General features: G+C 46.4%; 1 protein-coding gene across 1 annotated transcript in view; it reads right to left on the bottom strand.

Moving 5' to 3' along the window:
* The window catches only part of VAV1 (vav guanine nucleotide exchange factor 1), a 111,508-nt gene that overhangs the window by 78,457 nt on the left and 12,886 nt on the right, over positions 1 to 20,165 (bottom strand). Inside the window, exons 2-3 of the mRNA XM_063119102.1 lie at positions 11,022 to 11,138; positions 307 to 365 (exon numbers count right to left, since the gene is read on the bottom strand). Of these exons, the coding sequence (XP_062975172.1) occupies positions 307 to 365; positions 11,022 to 11,138 (176 nt within the window). The remainder of the gene's footprint in view (positions 1 to 306; positions 366 to 11,021; positions 11,139 to 20,165) is intronic.

Below are 20,165 nucleotides of genomic sequence, written 5' to 3'. Positions count from 1 at the left end.
GTCAGGCTAAATCCCCAATGTTTTTTCTCTGCAGTTTCAGCAGAAAGCCCCGGAGTGGGAGTGCGCAATTGCAGCTGTGTCATATAATCAACGCCACACCACTGTGCACCCATCTCCAGTATTTACACACACACACACACACCAATGTGTGACATCATGCCTTTAACTCCTTGCTGCCCTGCTAATAGCTGCTTGGTGTTGAGCCCCGTGGGCTTCTGTTTGGTCCAGAACAGGACAGTCTTTTTATAAAGTTGCCTAAAGAATATGAATCGTTGCCTGCTACAAACGATTTCCATCTGCACTTACATGAACCCTTTGTTCTGGGCAACTTGTGTCCATGACAGTATTGATAAGGTGTCAATCACCTGCATGGAAAGAGAGGGAGAAAGAGAGAGGCAGTCAATGGCATGGGGCTTAATTTATTTACGTCCATCTTTACTCAAAATATTCACATTCCACCATTCTTTGTAGAATCAGGGCAACTTCTGTTCATTCAGATTGTAAACATAAAAATCAAAGCCAACCATACATAATGCAATACAATACAATCAGAGAGCTTCAGCTATTGGGTGGTATAGAAATGCAATAAATAAATAAATATTAACAATACAGCACACAACCATTAGGCAGAGGCAGGAGTGAAAAATGACCACACCTTAGATGCAGCCCCATCCCACGCCTACCAGTTAGGCATTACCAGTCCCCAATTTGTCTCTAACCAGGGCATGTAGAGCAGACCTGGTGTCTTCTTTCTCAAAACCTCCTGCCTTCTTGGGAGACAATAACGAGGCTTGCTAAGTAATCCACAAAGCTTTATTCAAGCAATAAACATCTCTTCCCACCTGAAGAGAGTCTAAACTCTAGGAACTTTCCCCTAGGCAAAACTATGCAAACTAAGCAAGATAATTGTCTTTTCAAGAAGAATGGAAAGCTTTTTGTTAACTTCAGAGAGACTAGTTCTGAGGCAGCTTCTGATGGGATGCCAGCCGGGCTGACTTTCTCTCACCTTCCTTTAGCTCTGCCTGTTTTAGTCTGCGGCGTACTCTAGGATTGGCTATCCTGTTGGTGCTCTCCCCCTCAGAAGAACGTTGGCTTCTCACTGACTGTGTATTATTTGTCCTTGATGAGATAAGCATTGGAGAGGGTTCACTCCCAGCTGGCAAAGAGCCCGTGAGAGCTTTCTCCCCCACTGGTACAGGCTGGCCTGTTTCTGGCGCCAACTCCTCTACTTCAGAGTCCGATTCTGATTGATCACCTGAAACACCTTCTTCCAACCCAGGGGAGCAGGGCTAGGCATGACACCTGGTGAGTGTTGATGAATGTAATTTTATTGGTTATCCAGTTGAGGAGTGGGCAGACTTTAGGCTTGCAGGACCTACATCTCATTTTCTTTTTACTAGAACCCTGAGATCCACCAACCAGGGTCAGGTTCAAAATAGTGGCCCACATACAGCCACATACACTAAGCATTAAGGAACAGGGTACTGTTGAGCATATGCTCAGGCCAGTAGTTTGTGAACAGTACCAGAACCAAGCTCAGAAGTCCTTTCACACACAAATCCACGCCTGATTTTTCTCCAAGTATTTTTTATCAGCAACCCAATTCAGAGAGCTGTTGCTGTTGTTTGAAAATTGGGAGTTAGGAACCCTTATTGATTGATTGATCTATTTAATATCCTGCCTTTCTGCTAAAAGTGGTGCTCAAAGAAGCCAGCAATAATATATGCCCATATATTTGCATCTTGGTGCAATGCAACCAAATGGCTAAGGAACTACTACATTTCTAGTATTTGACTTTGCTCTCTTGATAATTTGTTTGAAACTGAAAGTTTGTCAAGTACCACACAAAGTGTATAAAATTTCCTTTCACATCTGTTGCAACAGCTCTTGCGTAATTATCCTACTAAGGTTCCGGAATGCTTACATGTAAATTAAGCTCTTACTGTTACTTTGTAACAATAATTGCACAAGCTACAATCGTTTGCTTTCTGATAAAGCTGCTTATAAAATGTCATGTTTGTAGTATTGGAGGGAGAAAAGTATAAACTTGGTGGGATGACTCCCATGACTGGAATATAGCAATTGAAGGATATAACTTGTTCAAAAAGAACAGAAGAAATAGAAAGGGAGGTGGAGTTGCACTATATGTTAAAAAATACCTATCCCTGCACAGAAATACAGACGGATGAGATTGGGAGCCCCGTCGAGAGCGTCTGGATTAAAATAAATGGGGCTAGGAATAAAAAGAATATGATAATCGGAGTCTACTACCGACCACCCAATCAAGGAGAAGACGAGGACGAAACTTTTGAGAAACAAATTGCCAGTGTTTCAAGGAAGTGTGATGTAGTAGTGATGGGGGACTTCAATTACCCTGATATCTGTTGGGAGACCATTACTGCCAAAAGCGGCCCTTCCAAGAAATTCCTGACATGTATGGGTGATAACTTTCTCCTACAGAAAGTGGTGGAAGGAACTAGAGGATCGGCAATCCTTGACTTGTTATTGACCAATAGGGATGACTTAGTGGATAAAGTGGCAGTTACGGGAACTCTGGGGGAAAGTGACCACGTCATACTTGAATTCTTGATTATGAAGGAGACAAAAGTCGAGCGTAGCCATACACGTACTCTGGATTTTAGGAAAGCTGATTTTAATAAACTCAGAACTATAATAAGTAAGGTCCCATGGCAAGAGAGCCTAAAGAGAAAAGGAGTGCAGGATGGGTGGGAGTAGTGTTCAGAAGAGGGCAACCAGGATGATCAGAGGTCTGGAAACAAAGCATGTTTAGCCTGGAGAAGAGAAGATTGAGGGGAGACATGATAGCACTCTTCAAATACTTAAAAGGTTGTCACACAAAGGAGGGCCAGGATCTCTTCTCAGTCCTCCCAGAGTGCAGGACACGGAATAACGGGCTCAAGTTACAAGAAGCCAGATTCTGGCTGGACATCAGGAAAAACTTCCTGACTGTTAGAGCAGTGCGACGGTGGAATCAGCTACCTAGGGAGGTTGTGGGCTCTCCCACACTCGAGGCCTTCAAGAGGCAGCTGGACAACCATGCTTTAGGGTGGATTCCTGCATTGAGCAGGGGGTGGACTCGATGGCCTTGTAGGCCCCTTCCAACTCTGCTATTCTATGATTCTATGATAATTTGAACCCACCTCCTGCTGAAAAATGAACAGTTCATATTACTTATTATCAGCTGACTACTTCCCTCGTGCTAGCTAGTATTAGGAGAGCATTTTCATGTGTCCAGCTTAATTTTTCTGTCGTTTCATGTTTACAGCTAACGTGGAAGAGAAGTGCAGGAAGGGCTTAATCTGGAATGTGAATCATAGAATAGCAGAGTTGGAAGGGGCCTACAAGGCCATCGGGTCCAACCCCCTGCTCAATGCAGGAATCCACCCTAAAGCATCCCCGACAGATGCTTGTCCAGCTGCCTCTTGAATGCCTCTAGTGTGGGAGAGCCCACAACCTCCCTAGGGAACTGATTCTACTGTCGCACTGCTCTAACAGTCAGGAAGTTTTTCCTGATGTCCAGCTGGAATCTGGCTTCCTTTAACTTGAGCCCGTGAATTAGCACTCTGACTAGCATCGGTTCGAACACAGGCACGCCATGCCTTATACAGACCAATTTTCCATCTAGCTGCTCAGTATTGTCAATACTGACTTGGCAGTGGCTTTCCAGAGTTTTAGGCGGGGGTCTCCCCAACCCTACCTGGAGATGTCAGAAACTGAACCATTTGCAGGCAAATCATGTGCTCTGCCTGTCACTGAGGTACCACAACTGTGAACAGAACATGCACATTTAAATAACCAGTGCTCCCTATGACACTCAAATGATCAATAAGGGATTTCCCACTTCTGTGTAAATTGCGATGAAACCCAGGCATTGGTCAGCTTAATCTTTGTTTGCAGTTGACAACTGGCAATTGGGGTCATGTTGATCACTGTACTGTTAAAGAGCTTCATCACACCAGGGTTATACTGTGCAATCACTGCGAATTGCGTGCAAAGGACTCCGAAGTTTTCCATCTTATAATCTGCTTTTATCGTGAAGTACTCCCATGCATCCTGCTTTAATTGTGCTATGAAGGGAAAAGACCAGCCCAATTTTGCTACTAGTTTTCAAACGAATCATTTGTTGTCTTCCGAGTGGCCACTGGGGTGCAGGAGCAGGATTTGATATGTTTAAAGAAAAATGAAACAAATGCTTACATCTGCGTAAGCTTTAAAGATAAAGACATCAAAATTGGCACAGTAATAGATATTAAGGAGAGCTTTAAGCATACCATTATCTCAGTAATGGAACCAGTTACCTAGGGAGGTTGTGGGCTCTCCCACCCTAGGGGCCTTCAAGAGGCAGCTGGTCAATCATCTGTCAGAGATGCTGTAGGGTGGATTCCTGCATTGAGCAGGGGGTTGGACTCAATGGCCTTGTAGGCCCCTTCCAACTCTGCTATTCTATGATTCTATGATTCAAATTTGAATTGGATTGGGTCATCCGTTGATTTTTTAATGATTTTTTTTACAATTCCCCCCTTAAACCCTTTGCAAAGGATCTTAGGAGCGCTGCCGCCCGGGGTGTGATTAAGCAACAACAACGCTGACAGCTTAGCGCTGTAGGGGATAATTCGAGGGAAACAGGTACATGGGATGAAGCTAAAAGCCCAGGATGCTTCATAACTACAAGGTTTTACATTCACAAAGGGCTACTTTAAACTTCACCTGTAAAAATGCTCTCAAGGGACTATTGAGATGCAGGGACAATTATTATTTCATTAGTTTCCAGATGCCCTTAAATGTTAACAATAAATTCCAGAGGTATCTGTGTTAATCTGTTGCAGCAAAAACAGCAATTACTCTTCTGGGGTCTTAAATACTAACACTTATATTATGCTTTAAGCTTTTTCTGGAGTTGCTAGGCCAGCTTTACCATGCTACAGAGTGAAATGACCTGCTTCATGACGTGGAGACACAGGAATTGGTGCCTGAAACAAAATGGTGTCTTCAAAGACTTCAAGACTTTCTAAAGTGTTGGCTGGGGTCACCATTTGGGTTCCACTTCAGTGAAGGAGAGGACGGTCACCATTTGGGCTCTGCTGCAGGTAGCAATTTTTTTTTGGATGCCCCAATACATGTGATAGTCTTTATGATGCCACATAATTCTTTCTAGTTTTTATGATTGTTGTTAAGAGCTGATCTAGCGCGGTGACTCAGTGTGTGAAATGGGAATTCCCCACGTTAAATTCCCCACTTCAGATTCAGCCATGAGTTCACTTGGTAAGCCACTACTTCTCAGCCACCATCCCTACTCGCCTACCTGCATAGAATCATAGAATAGCAGAGTTGGAAGGGGCCTATAAGGCCATCGAGTCCAACCCCCTGCTCAATGCAGGAATCCACCCTAAAGCATCCCTGACAGATGGTTGTCCAGCTGCCTCTTGAAGGCCTCTAGTGTGGGAGAGCCCACAACCTCCCTAGGTCACTGGTTCCATTGTCATACTGCTCTAACAGTCAGGTTTTCCTGATGTCCAGCTGGAATCTGGCTTCCTGTAACTTGAGCCCATTATTCCGTGTCCTGCACTCTAAGAGGATCGAGAAGAGATCCTGGCCCTCCTCTGTGTGACAACCTTTTAAGTATTTGAAGACTGCTCTCATGTCTCCCCTCAATCTTCTCTTCTCCAGGCTAAACATGCCCAGTTCTTTCAGTCTCTCTTCATAGGGCTTTGTTTCCAGACCTTACGTTACTGAGATTACTGAGATAATGTATGTGAACTGCATTAAGCATTTAAGAAAAGCACTGCATAACAGGAACAATACCAAACAAAATTCAGGGCTTTTAAACCTCATTCATTTAAATTAGGAAGTTAAGCACATGCTTAAATATATCCCTTTGAAAATAACAGGACTTAAAAATGCTTGATTTTTGCTAGATCATCCCTGCATGTTATCAGCATTCCTATATCAGTCCATTATTTTGGCACTTTGAGTTCCCATAACGGACGTCCCCAGGTTATTATTATTATTATTATTATTATTATTTATTTATATAGCACCATCAATGTACAAGGTTCAGAATTCACAACTCTTTGAGCCTGAAAGTTGTTAACATGAGTCATTCTAAGGTTGAAATCCAGGTGTTTTGTGAAATCTGGAGCAACTGCAGAGCAAGGACATGGCCAGAGGTACTACACAGGCAACCAGAAGCAGAAGGCCCCAAAGAGGCATGATTTGAGCAGGTATTTGAACTTCAGTTGCCTGCACCCAAACCAAGCACTCCGTACTACACCCTTCCTTATAGAAACCAGGAGACAGCCTCCACGGTGCCGGGTTGCCACAGCTTTTGAGAAAACCCCATTCTCGTGCTGCTCCAGGGTGGCGGCAGCTAATCCCGACGCAGAAGGTAGCATGGGCTTTCTGGCGGCTCTTTGGTTCACCAGGTCTGCTCCCTGCCTGGGCTTCCGGCAACCAATCAGGGGTTGTCTTCTGCCTGGGAACGCCTCAGCCTCAATGCCAGGGCAAGGTCAGACAGTAGAAGGGCCGTGCTCACCTTGCTCCAGGGTAAAAAGTTAGGGTAAGTCCCCAACTTTTAAAATCTGCAGCTTTGCATAAAAGCCCCACGGTGGCTGCCGTGTTGTATAACTGACACAGCACCGCTATGCAGTCACCACAGGGCTTTTAAAACATATAGACAGCCCCCCCTCACTTCCATGGAAACAATCAAGAAAATATTAGACAAGAACTGTTTCGGGGCCGAACTAGACTCTCTCTCTGTGTGTGTGTGTGTGTGTGAATTTAACAAAACGAACTGAAAACAAATCGTGGAAATTAGAGAAATCCTTATAAAAGAGGTGTTGTGGAGTCCTATAAACCCGAAATATTTTTTTTTGGCTGAATAGGTCAAGATCAATGGAGACTGGGCCAAACTAGACATGGGCCCTCCATCACACCAGTGATTTATCGAACACTTGCCATGCCTGGTGTGCAGTTTTGCACCCAGTACTCACATGACATCATCCACTTCCTGCATTCATTTCGCCTCTTCCCCTCCATGTTATTTTTGTTTTTGGAGCGAGGAAAATTTGGTTTTTTCCCTTCCATGCGAAATAAATGCACTCCTACCTCCTGTGTGTTGCTGTCCTTGCGTTCTAATAGACCATCCCATACTTTGTTGGGGGCGTGTGTGTTTAAGGGCAGTCTCGCTAACGAAAGAGGAGGGCGGGGCAGTTCCCCACTCAACCGTGAAGAGGTAGGGAGGGCAGTCCCATTTAACTCTATGTACTTACTCCTGAGTAGGCATGACCAGGGGTACATTTTCACCTTAAAAGAAATGTGTAAAATGCACCAGGACACGTGTAGTGGTGGTTCACCCCCCCACCCCCGGGCCTCCCTAGAACTGCAAAGCGTCACAGTTAAAGACTTGGGGTTTATTTTAGAAATGGAACGAGGCACTGGCGAGCCCAGTATCTGAGCTGCTGCACACATTCGCTCCTCCCTCCTTGTAAAACCTTTCCCAAGCCAAGTGGCAGCAACAGTCTCAGCCCAGGAGCAAACTCCTAATTCCTGGCTTCCCACCCTTCTCTTCCCAGAGTTTAATACGATCTTAGGGGAAAGTACAATGTGTTGTTTTACTGTAATTGTGCAGCTTCAGGCTGCTGTACTATTGTATTTGCGCAGAAAATAACTGCAGGAGAAAGGGAATGTAGGCGGCGTCGGGGGCGGGTAGATTTCACCGGCCCAGTAGCGCTACGGGTGAAAAGATACATGAGCTGAAATAGCGTAACGACGCACAGATATGAAAGTGCCCAGCGCTCAACTTGCTAAGGAAATGGAGAGGGAAACCACGGATGAAAACCGGATAAAAAAGTAGGTGTGATGGAGAGGGAATCTACACGTCGCACTGAAGGCGCTTCCATGCGCCCCCAGTATGCCCCCCAAACGATGGTGTGTTCCTGCCTACCTGCAGCCCAGAAGAGACGGAGGAGGCGGCGGCTGGGGAATCTGGCCGCGTCCTTGCCGCCGCCGCCTCCCCGCCGGCCTCCTGCTGCCGGGGTAAGAGCGACCCAGGTCGGAGAGCTCAGCGGAAGCGGAAGCCAAGCTCTCTGACCCGGGTGGCTCTTACCCCGGCAGCAGGAGGCCGGCGGGGAGGCGGCGGCGGCAAGGACGCGGCCGGTTCCCCAGCCTCCTCCTCCTCCGCCTCTTCCTCCGTCTCTTCTTTTTCGGTCTACACAGTCGTTGTGGGGGCGCACTGGGGGCGCATGCAAGCGCCCTCACAATGACGTGTAGATTCCCTCTCTGTCCATCTATTTTCACTTGCCTTACAACTGATTTCTCTTTTCATGCTTTTCTCTGAAGCCAGCCAAGACTGCTGGTAAGACTGGATCATTCTAACCCAAGGCGTATTTTGTGGGGGGGGGGGGAGAGGGGGTTGTGTGTGTGTGTGTGTGTAAGTTTGGAGGCAACATCTGGCTTCAAGATAACTTTCTGCAGCAAAGGTGCACGTGTTATAGGCTTCCTCCCTAGGGTACGCCCACTGCAGCCGACTGTGTGGTTCTGTTCTTGCATTTCACATCCTGTTGCGGGTAAAAGTTTGCTTGCTTTCTGGCCTACTGAGATGAGAGCTGGAGGTCAGGAAAAGCAGTTTACATGCTGCTGGACAACCCCAGCTTCCCTTCTTAGAGGTTAGGCAATGCTGCATTCAGGCCAATTTTGCACCAAGCCCAGCACGCCAAACATTTAGCTGCCTCGAGCGTCTGCACTACATGATCTGAGAGACGGGCCACAGCAACCTCTGTGACATCAGAGGCAGCATTTGGATTATGTATCTGATACGATTTATAGGAGTGATAAAATATGGGCTTCAGATATAGCAGCGTTCCCTAACCTGGTGCCCTCCATATATCTTGGACTACAAATCTCATAAACTGGCTGTGGGATTATGGGCGCAGAGCGGTAAAGCAGCAGTTTCTGCAGCTGAAACTCTCCCCACGGCCTGAGTTCGATCCCAGCGGAAGCTGATTTCAGGCAGCCGGCTCGGGTCGACTCAGCCTTCCATCCTCCCGAGGTCGGTAAAATGAGTACCCAGTTAGCTGGGGGGAAGGTAATTACGGCCGGGGAAGGCAACGGCAAACCACCCCGCTAGAAGGCCTGCCAAGAAAATGTCAACGAAAGCTGGCGTCCCTCCAAGAGTCAGTAATGACTCAGTGCTTGCACGAGAGGTTCCTTTCCTTCCTTCAAACCAATGTATCTGGAGGGTGCCAGGCTGAGGAAGGCTGAGATACAGACAATTAGGGCATCCCCCTGCCTTGAAGATCTAGTGAGACACATTCATCAAGGAGTCTGAAAGCATTTCTTAAAATGCTTGGAACTCCTTCCCAGAACACCTATGACGTGATGCCCCTTCCCTCTCTTCCTTCAGGTACCAGTCATGACTCTGCTAGTGTCTGCCCATGACTGACCAGGCACCATCTTCTCTGCCCCTATCAGGCACCACTGTCTCAGTGTCTGAGCTCCTAATTTGCCCGAGTCAGATGTCACGGAAAACAATGCTTACCACAAACCAGGAAGTGGAGGAGGGTATCCATGTGCGAGAGGGGAGCAGGGAGGCGTGCAATGAGCGTGCAGCACTTTCTCCACAGCCAATATTTGACCTCTGGACCTGGCTTTCTTTCCCCAGACAAATGTCTGCTATGCACTACACGGTACTTATTTTTTGTTACCAAAGACGAAGGAAGTAAATTATCATTTGCTCATATAGCTTATTGTCATATAAGCTTATTTCTATTATTTTCGCTGCTGTTTCCTGCCAGCTGCACTTGTTGAGCATTACAGGACCAGCAAAGTAATTTTGCCAGAGGCAGAGGGAGGATTTGGTTTGGAAAGGAGTGTCTGTGTGTACTTCCATGGAAAGAATATTCTCCTGCTTGATTACAGAAGCATACAAGACAGCAAAGACATGAGATTTGGGTACTCTGCATACCTGTGTACATTCTGTGCAGGTGCATAATTTGATAACTACTAAGAATGTCAGCATCCTAAGAACCTTTCCTTTCCTTTTTTTAAAGGCAGGTTTCTAGCTCTTATGATTGCAAAGAAAGACGTGAACATTTGTGGGCACTGCCTGGTTAGGTTTCTTGGAGTTAGTGGGTAAAGCAGTGATCGAAATTTGGAGCTGCAGTGCTTGTATAACTCCTTGACCTTCCTCTTCTCTGGATTCTTCTTCTACTCAGGATCAATTTCCCATCTCCTCCCTCCTTCATGTCCTCAATTTTTTGTAATTATTTTTTTAATCATCATTCTTTGAAACATAGCTCTTAGAAACAGAATAAGGGGGAGTCCGCACACCGTTCCGAAGGCGCCCCGAAGCCCCTTGAGGGCGCCCCGAAAACGCTCGTGTAGCACGGACCTTAATCGTCCCCAGAAGAGGAAGAGGAGGAGGAGGCGTGCTTCGGCAGCGCAGACTGTGGGCGGGCTGCTCCAGGCTCCGTTTCCCTTTAGCCAGCGGGCCCTGCGAGAGCTGCCAGCAGCGGGGGGGGCGGCGGCAGCCCCTGCGCGGTCCCGGGGGCGTGGGAGGCGCCCTCCCCTTTCCTCGCCCGTCCACTCTCTCCCCTCCCACGACCCAGCCCCGCTGCTGCGAGCTCTCGCAGGGCCCGCTGGCTAAAGGGAAACGGAGCCAGGAGCAGCCCGCCCGCAGTCTGCGCCGCCGAAGCACGTCTCCTCCTCCTCTGCCTCTTCTGGGGACGATTAAGGTCCGTGCTACACGAGCGTTTTCGGGGCGCCCTCAAGGGGCTTCGGGGCGCCTTCGGAACGGCGTGTGGACTCCCCCCTGATGTGCCAAAGAGAAGATATTATCTGGGCCCCTCAAAGATATTTTGCTTTGGGTGTCCCAAAAGAGAAGCTTTCACCAAGGACCTTAAGCGCTTCTTCGCATTGGTGCAAAAACTCAGGAGTCAAATGACTACCACACTGCGCCTGTGAAAGACGTGCTTTTGGGAAAAAGACAGAGGAAGTAATCAGACCTTTGCAAAATCCTTCACATCGAACAGGTCAAAGACCTCGAAGAGATCACTCTTGCGCAGACCAAACTTCTCACAGCAGGTGGTGAGGAAGGTTCGGATATTCTTGAGACACAGGAACTGGAATGGGAAAGACAAAGAAGGGGCATAAGGTGGGGAGGATCACACAAGCAACGACGCCTCTAGGCAGCTCAACTTTGCCAAATAGGAGAAGAGACGAGGAAGAGGCATCCTTGCCGCCACCGCCGCCGCCGCCACCCACCTCCCTCCTCGCCCGCCGGGTCGGAGAGCTCGGCTTCCGCCGAGCTCTCCGACCCGGCCGGCGAGGAGGGAGGTGGGTGGCGGTGGCGGCAGCGGCGGCAAAGACACCTCTTCCTCGTCTCTTCGCCAGGCAAGCTACACGATCGCTTTGGGGTCGCACTGGGGGCGCATGGAAGCACCCTCAGTGCGACGTGTGGAATCCCCCCTGGTTCTCCCTAACTTTCAGTCAAACTGCTTAGAAGTGGTTCTGGTTTATAGCAGACTCAACTATGCTGACCACCACCACCACCACCCATTTTCTTTTCTTTTTTCTTTTTTGTAGCAAAGTACCCCCAGATTTTCTTCTATATTGCTTTCTATGTTTCAAATATCTGTTGCACATTTCAAACCTGCAGTGCAAACTGAGATACAACGAAGTTTAAAACAGGCGACATAAAACGGCCTCGAACATTTGTGAATTTCTAGATGAACATACAGAGCCATAGAGGACTGTAATACAATTCAGGTTCTGCTCAGTTCAACCTATCTTTTTGAGGTGGTAGAATAATAATAATAATAATATATTTATTTCTTACCAGCCTCTCCCTTTGGATCGAGGCGGGGAACAACATTAGAACAGGAATCAATACATCTTAAAAATTCTTGATTTAACATTGATCTGGATAGGCTTGCCGGAAAAGGCTAGTCTTTAAAGCTGCCTTAAAATCACACACAGAGTTAATTTTACGAATCTCCTCTGGCAGGCTGTTCCACAATCAGGGGGTGACAGAAGAAAAGGTCCTCTGGGAAACTGACGTCAGCCTAGTTTTAGCTGACTGAAGTAAGTTCACGCCAGAGGACCTGAGTGTGCGGGGCGGACTGTATGGGAGAAGGCGACCCCGCAGGTAACCTGGACCCAAACCATTTAGGGCTTTAAAAGTAATGGCCAACACTTTGTACTTTGCCCGGAAACTAATTGGCAGCCAGTGGAGTGATTTTAATGTTGGGGTAATATGCTCACCCCTAGATGTACTGATGACCAACCTGGCTGCCATATTTTGAACTAGTTGAAGTTTCTGAACTAGGTACAATGGTAGCCCTATGTAGAGCCATTGCAGAAGTCAAGCCTTGAGGTTACCAGTGCGTGCACTACTGTCTTTAGGTCTTCCGACTCTAGGAAGGGGCGCAGCTGGCGTATCAGCCGAAGTTGATAGTAGGCACTCCTGGCCGTCACATCTATCTGGGCTGTCATTTGGAGTGATGGATCCACAAGCACCCCCAAACTGCAAACACAGTCTTTCAGGGGGAGTGTAGCCCCATCCAGAACTGGTTGACACACCTCCAAACCTACGTGTATAGCAGGCATGGGAAACCTCTGGCCCATAGGCCAGTTTTAGTCTGTGATGAAATATTGGGAGACTGTGACAAAAAAAGAGAGAGGATGTTGGGGTCCAGATGTGGTCATTATAAACCATGGGTGGGGAACTGTGGTCCTCCTGATGTTGGGCTGCAGATTCCACCAGCTCTAGCCAGTGTAGGAAATGGTAATGGGTGGTGGGGGTTGCAGTCCAACAACATCTGGAGGGCCACATGTTCCTCATCCTTGTTATAAAGAGACAGATGCTAGCAAAATCCCCATCATTATGATAGACAGGAAATCAGTGGAGGGGGTCTGTATGTCACATAGACCTTTTAGGAAGTGCTGCATATTCCCCATTTGCATTCTTCCCCACTGTGATGCATTTCTTGGAACCAAAAGCAGAAGTCAATGAAACTCCGAAACTGGCTTTTTAATATATGAATGGGTACTTGGAGATGGATTGCCCTTGCACATTCTGGCACTTCCACATCAGTCAGCTGCAAAGCAGGAAGAAAAGTTTGAAAGACAACAACATACGTGCATACGTGAACTCAGGAAGCCAACCATAAAGAATCAACCCTGTCACATGCACAACTGACTTCCCCATCCAATGTGGATGGGAGCATACATCTGTGTTTCCCCAATGTGCTTACTTCCTGCAAAAATAATGCTGAGCGGCATTGTTGGCGATGGTACGTGTTTAGTGCATTACAGTCACCACATTTCTCAACTGCACTGCAGCATCTCGTCATCACACGACCCACAAAGCTTGACAGGTGGGGGGCAGGGGGGCAAATTCCTGTTCTTTCCTCAGCCCCACTCACCACACCCCAGACATTCATAGAATCATAGAATCATAGAATAGCAGAGTTGGAAGGGGCCTACAAGGCCATCGAGTCCAACCCCCTGCTCAATGCAGGAATCCACTCTAAAGCATCCCTGACAGATGGTTGTCCAGCTGCCTCTTGAAGGCCTCTAGTGTGGGAGAGCCCACAACCTCCCTAGGGAACTGATTCCACCGTCGCACTGCTCTAACAGTCAGGAAGTTTTTCCTGATGTCCAGCTGGAATCTGGCTTCCTTTAACTTGAGCCCGTTATTCCGTGTCCTGCACTCTGGGAGGATCAAGAAGACATCCTGGCCCTCCTCTGTGTGATAACCTTTTAAGGATTTGAAGAGTGCTATCATGTCTCCCCTCAATCTTCTCTTCTCCAGGCTAAACATGCCCAGTTCTTTCAGTCTCTCTTCATAGGGCTTTGTTTCCAGGCCCCTGATCATCCTGGTCGCCCTTCTCTGAACACGCTACAGCTTGTCTGCGTCCTTCTTGAATTGTGGAGCCCAGAGCTGGACGCAAGACTCTAGATGAGGCCTAACCAGGGCCGAATAGAGAGGAACCAGTACCTCACGTGATTTGGAAGCTATACTTCTATTAATGCAGCCCAAAATAGCATTTGCCTTTCTTGCAGCCATATCGCACTGTTGGCTCCTATTCAGCTTGTGATCTACAACAATTCCAAGATCCTGCTTGTTTGTAGTATTGCTGAGCCAAGTATCCCCCATCTTGTAACTGTGCATTTGGTTTCTATTCCCTAAATGTAGAACTTGGCAATTATCCCTATTAAATTTCATCCTGTTGTTTTCAGCCCAGCACTCCAGCCTATCAAGATCACTTTGAAGTTTGTTTCTGTCTTCCAGGGTATTAGCTATCCCACCCAATTTTGTGTCATCTGCAAATTTGATAAGCGTTCCCTGCACCTCCTCGTCCAAATCATTAATAAAAATGTTGAAGAGTACTGGGCCCAGGACTGAGCCCTGCGGCACCCCACTCGTTGCCTCTCCCCAGTTTGAGAAGGTTCCATTGATAAGTACTCTTTGAGTCCTATTCTGTAGCCAACTGTGAATCCACCTAATAGTTGTTCCATCTAGCCCACTTTTAGCTAGTTTGTTAATCAGAATGTCATGGGGCACTTTGTCAAAAGCTTTGCTGAAGTCAAGATATATGACATCCACAGCATTCCCACAGTCCACAAGGGAGGTTATCCTATCAAAAAATGAGATCAAATTTGTCTGACAGGACTTGTTCTTGACAAATCCATGTTGGCTTCTAGTAATCACTGCATTGATTTCAAGGTGTTTACAGATTGACTTCTTTATAATCTTTATAATTCACACACCACATACCCCTACTGCCCAAACAGAGAAACTGACCTGGCTGTGCCCCTTGCTCCTCCCATCAGAGCAGCAACAGCTTCAGGAATGGGAAGGAGTTGGGGGGGGGGTTCTTCTTCCATCCATCATCTGCCCTCCCTTCCACCAGAGAGGCTAACGGCACTGGCAGGGTAGAGTAAACTTGGCCCTACCTCCTGTTGCCCCACGCTGACTATGAGGTCAGGTCAGGGCCGGTGCCAGACTATTTTGCGACCTAGGCAAGGTGAGCTACTTTCACCCACCCAGCCACCCACGAAAAAAAAGCACTGGCTTCCTATTCGCTACCGGGCCAGGTTGAAGGTTCTTGTACTTGTGTACAAAGCCCTAAACAACTTGGGACCAGGATACCTGAGAGAGCGCCTTCTCCCCTACCAACCTGCCCAGTCACTGAGGTCATCCGAGGGCATGCTCCTGGTGGTTCCACATAGATCCATCCTCCGATTGGAATCCACCAGGGGAAGAGCCTTCAGCGTGGTGGCCCCCCTCCTGTGGAACTCCCTGCCTCTGGAGGTCAGGCAGGCTCCGACCTTGTACTCCTTTCGGCGCCTCCTGAAAACATCTTTATTCCAAGAAGCCTTTCTTTAACATGCAGCCTTGGTTTTCTGATTTTTGCTTCTTTTTAAATTTTGTTTCAACTGTTTTATTCTGTTTTTATTTTCATTTTACCTTGTACACCGCTCCGAAATTTTTCAATGGGGAGCGGTATATAAATATTCTAAATAAATAAATAAATAAATAAATAAAGGCGATGTCCAGGGATACCAATCCCACAAGGCCTGGCTTTGAAGAAGGACCCCTCAGAGCCAGATACCTGAAGAAGGGCCTGGGCCTAGGCGGCTCTCTTTTCTGGCCAACAAAGCTCTCCAGAGAATGGCAATGGGTGGGAGATTCAACCCTGCACCAAAGTGGTGAATAGGTTGGGCTGGGTAGCGCGGTGCTGGGAGATCAATGTGGCCGGCAGGTGGGCAGGGAAAGAAAGATGGAGGCAGCAATGGCGGGCACAGCGGTACATGAGTGCTCTCCTGACTTAGGCGGCAGGAGAGTTTGTGCTGGTGCTGCACAGGTCATTGCGGTCCTCAAGCTAGAAATAATCTGGGTTTGTTTTTGGCTCAACATTTTTAAAGTTGTTATACTGGTTTTAAATGTATGTGTATTTTGCTTGTTTTTGTGTTTTTTTTTTAAATCACTGTATATTGTTTTTAAGTGTTTTTATCTTATGCGAACCGCCCAGAGAGCTTTGGTTATGGGGCGATATACAAATGCAATAAATAATAATAATCTTGGCACAAACTCTGGGAAGAGGCCTGGGATCTTGGCCAATTATAAGATTACTGTGGAACCACTATACATATCCAGGTACAAAGCAAGCAAAGGCACTTGAGGATGAAATATTAGGGGTGACATTTTCAGTAGAGAACGGAAAGTATTCATACAGTTGTATAAAGTCTAGTCAAGGGACATATTTGAAAAACTCTCATTTTTGTCACCTGGGGCACATCTACATGGGCTCTTTACACTAGGGTGACCATATTTTGGAAACCAAAAAGGAGGACAACATGGTCGCCCCCAAGGGGGCATGTTCAGTACCAAGGGGGCGTGCCCACCCGAACATAGCCTTGGTCACATGTCTGATTTTACAGCACACATTTAAGACAAATCTGTTCTACATAACAACTTAATGTTAAAATCACTGAAATAAAGAACAAGTGAGAGATTCAATGTATCTGAAATTAACTTCACTCACTCCTACTTTTGTAGGTTTTGCTGTACTTTGAAGCTTTTGCTCTACTCTGTGTGTTACATTCTCCCCTTCCCTCAAATATCTTTTCTGACTGTATCTTCACTCATTGCAAGCTGCTGTTGTTGTTAATAGGATTTGCTACTGGCCCCAGATCTGTTTCAAATTTGGTATGGCTAAAGCTCTACCTAAAAGCTATAATGGTGCCAACTTTCAGCTCTTTATCTTTAAAAATTACAGTTTAAAAAATAATTTTAAAGCCTCATTTTAAAAAAATTCCTAAAAAAATCAATGGATGAACGGATCTGTTTCAAATTTGGTGTGGCTAAAGCTCTACATAAATCCTATCATGGTACAAAGTTTCATCTCTTTATCTTTAAAAATGACGATTTAAAAAAATGTTAAAACCTCAATTTTTAAAAAATCCCTTAAAAAATCAATGGATGAACGGATCTGTTTCAAATTTGGTGTGGCTAAAGCTCTACCTAAATCCTATCATGGTACAAAGTTTCATCTCTTTAACTTTAAAAATGATGATTTTAAAAGTAATAATTTTAAAACCTCAATTTTAAAAAAATTCCTAAAAAATCAATGGATGAACAAATCTGTTTCAAATTTGGTATGACTAAAGCCCTTCCTAAGAGCTACCATTGTGCCAAGTTTCATGTCTATCTTAAAAAATGACGGAGTTATAAGCATTTTTGTTAATTCCCATTAGAGCTGATTTTTGAAAAAAAATCCTGATTTCCCCTCCCCCTCCTGGATTTGCCATCAAAAACCTGGGCAAATCCGGGCAAATCTGGTCATATGGTCACCCTATTTACACCGAAGTAAATGCGCAGATTCCCATTTTATGACACATGACGCAGCCATCCATTCGCTGCAGTGTCAGCTTTTAACCACTATAATGCACATATTCGCAGTTGGGATTTACCGCAACTTCTAGGTCAACATCCAAGTTTGCATCGCATTATGGTTATGTGTCGTTGGGGGAGTTAAATCGCATTTGGACATGTGGGCAGAGCTTCGAAGGTAGGGCAATCTGATTGGTCAATTTCCCACCTTCCCACCTATTGGCTGCCTCTTCCCTTCGTGCCCACTGTTTTCAGTTTGAATTCTTTGGGAGCTTTGCAGATAGAGCTTAGTAAAACAAAGGGGGAATGGGCAGCAACAGTGCCCTCTGGCTTCTTCTCCACTTCCTTGTTCCTTTCCTCCTTTGGTTTGTCGTGTATGTGAGAGGGAAGAGATGTGTTCCGTCCCCCTCTCGCTTCCTCCTCTACTGCCTCGTTCCTTTCTCCACCATCCTGGTTTGAATAGATGAATATGCGCATATAGAATTTATAGATTTACTCGTCTCTCCTTTGTAGTGAATGTGTGCAATATCAAGTCCACTCCTAAACCAATTGATTTTCTCTCTAGCTCCCTCCCTCTCTCTCTCTCCCTCTCCATCTCTGAGCTAGGATTCCTTGACCAGTCTCTTAAAGGGGCAGCACACTTTAGCTGGAGTAACCCGTGTGTAGCAAGCTCCCCTCATAGCTGCTCCACATGGCTGTGGTCTGGCAAGCAGCAGTGGTGGTAGCAGCAGCAGTCAACCTCAGGGCGCTCATCCGCCTTGCCTCTACGGTCCCTCTCCTCCACCCCAAACAAACCCTTGCAAAGTCAGCTCTTTTCATCATCCGCTCTTCATCATCCCCGTCCTCAGCAGTTCTCAGATCCCTGCCCAAATCCCAAAGATACATCTTATATACAAAACCCAGCCTCACTTTCCCAAATGTGCTCAGAACAGTGTGATGCTCGTTGCCTACATTCGAACCAGCTAAAATTCAGGTTAAATTTAAATGAGAAGCAGTCCCGCTGTCGTAAATCCGAGGGCCAATAGCAATATGTAAGGGGGAGTAATTTAAACTGGAGCAGGTGTAAAGCAGAATAGCTACCCAAATGGAGAACTGATGAAAAGAAGTGGCCAGGGCTGTAATTCCTTAGGGGGAAATAAGTCCCATTGAACTTGGTGGGATTTACTTCTGAGTAAACATGCTAAGATATGCACTGCACAAGAGGCTGCAGTTGGGTACAATCTAAAAATATTTTGAGGCAGAGGATGGGTGGGTGGGATTCATGTTGAAGACAGGGAGCGTCTACACCTCGAGAGTTGAGAGGTTATATCCCAGGATCCTTTGCAATGCTCAGAGATTGCTGGGGTGCAACTTTTGGCTTGCACACCAGTAGTGTGTTCCTCAGTTTCAGTCTCTTAAACCACATCCACTTGGCTACAGATGCAAGATGTTGGCTTAGGGCCATCAACACTGCTCCAAAAGAGGTGGAAAAACAAAATGAGAACCAAACACTTCACTCCCAATCACTCACAACAACTTCCTCTAACAATTAAACACACTGGTGATAGAATAAAATCCTGAGGTATACCACAGACCAGACTCCACAACTGCTGGCTATTTCCACGGCATCTTTGAATATAAGCTGACTGTTTAGGAAAGAGCTAACTCATTCTTGGGTTTTCCCTAAACTACCTGCCAGATATTGCAATATCAGTTATATGATCCATTGTGTAGAAGCCTTTTGAGAAGTCCGACAAGATCAACATGGTGGTACTCCTTCCATTCACCCCAGTTACGGAGTAACTGACCCAAACCCAAATGGGCACCAGGAGTGAAAAGAGTCAGGAAATGATGTCATCCAGGAACGTCTGAAATTGTACTGCCACAACGGACTCAATGATTTCCCCTAAAATGTAAGATCGGGGGTTAGCCACCGACTTGAAGGATCATATAGGAAACTGTTTTAGGGTACTTCCAGACGAGGCTTTTGCTGTGCTATCACCTTGCCTCATTCACAGAATTTTATGGGAGTCTTCCATTTCTAACCCTCCTGTGTTTTCCCACTGTGCCTTCTGGGGTGTGTGTGTGTGTGTGTGTGTGTGTGTGTGTGTGTGTGTGTGTTTTCTTACCACAGAAGATCTGTTATGGAGGGAAGAGTAGAATAGCTGCACAATGCCTTTTGATTGGTGGAGCTCTCCACCTGGAAAGAATACTGGGCTGGACCATTGGACCATGTAGCCTGGTGCAGTCTTCTCTGACTGGCAGCTATGGACCAAATTAGATGTGACATGGACACTTTGTGATAGGATCTCCCAATATCTCCCCCCCGGAAAGAAGCAGTCAGTGTGTGTGTGTGTGTGTGTGTGTATGTGTGTGTGTGTGTGTGTGTGAGAGAGAGAGAGAGAGAGATTTGGACCAGAGTAGGTGCACTCTGCAGGGCTGGGGAAAGAGGGTTTAATTTTCTCACACACATACCAAATGAAAATCCCAAGACACTGTGGGACAAACAGATACATACTTGTATTTTACCTGACTTTCCCCCCTTAGTAGCTACTACATTTTTCTCCCTCTCTCATAATACTTGAACCCGGGGTCATCCCATGAAGCTGATTGGTGGGAGGTTCAGCACAGATAAAAGGAAGTATTTCTTCATACACCACATAGTTAAACTATGGAATTCTTTACCACAAGATGTAGTGATGGCCACCAATTTGGATGGCTTTAAAAGGGGGTAGGATAAATTTGTGGTGGAAGAGGCTATCAATGGCTA

Source organism: Elgaria multicarinata, chromosome 3 (genome assembly GCF_023053635.1).
Source record: "Elgaria multicarinata webbii isolate HBS135686 ecotype San Diego chromosome 3, rElgMul1.1.pri, whole genome shotgun sequence".
Lineage (NCBI taxonomy): Eukaryota > Metazoa > Chordata > Lepidosauria > Squamata > Anguidae > Elgaria > Elgaria multicarinata.
The sequence above is the reverse complement of the archived record's forward strand: the minus strand, read 5'-3'. Positions and strand labels throughout refer to the sequence as shown.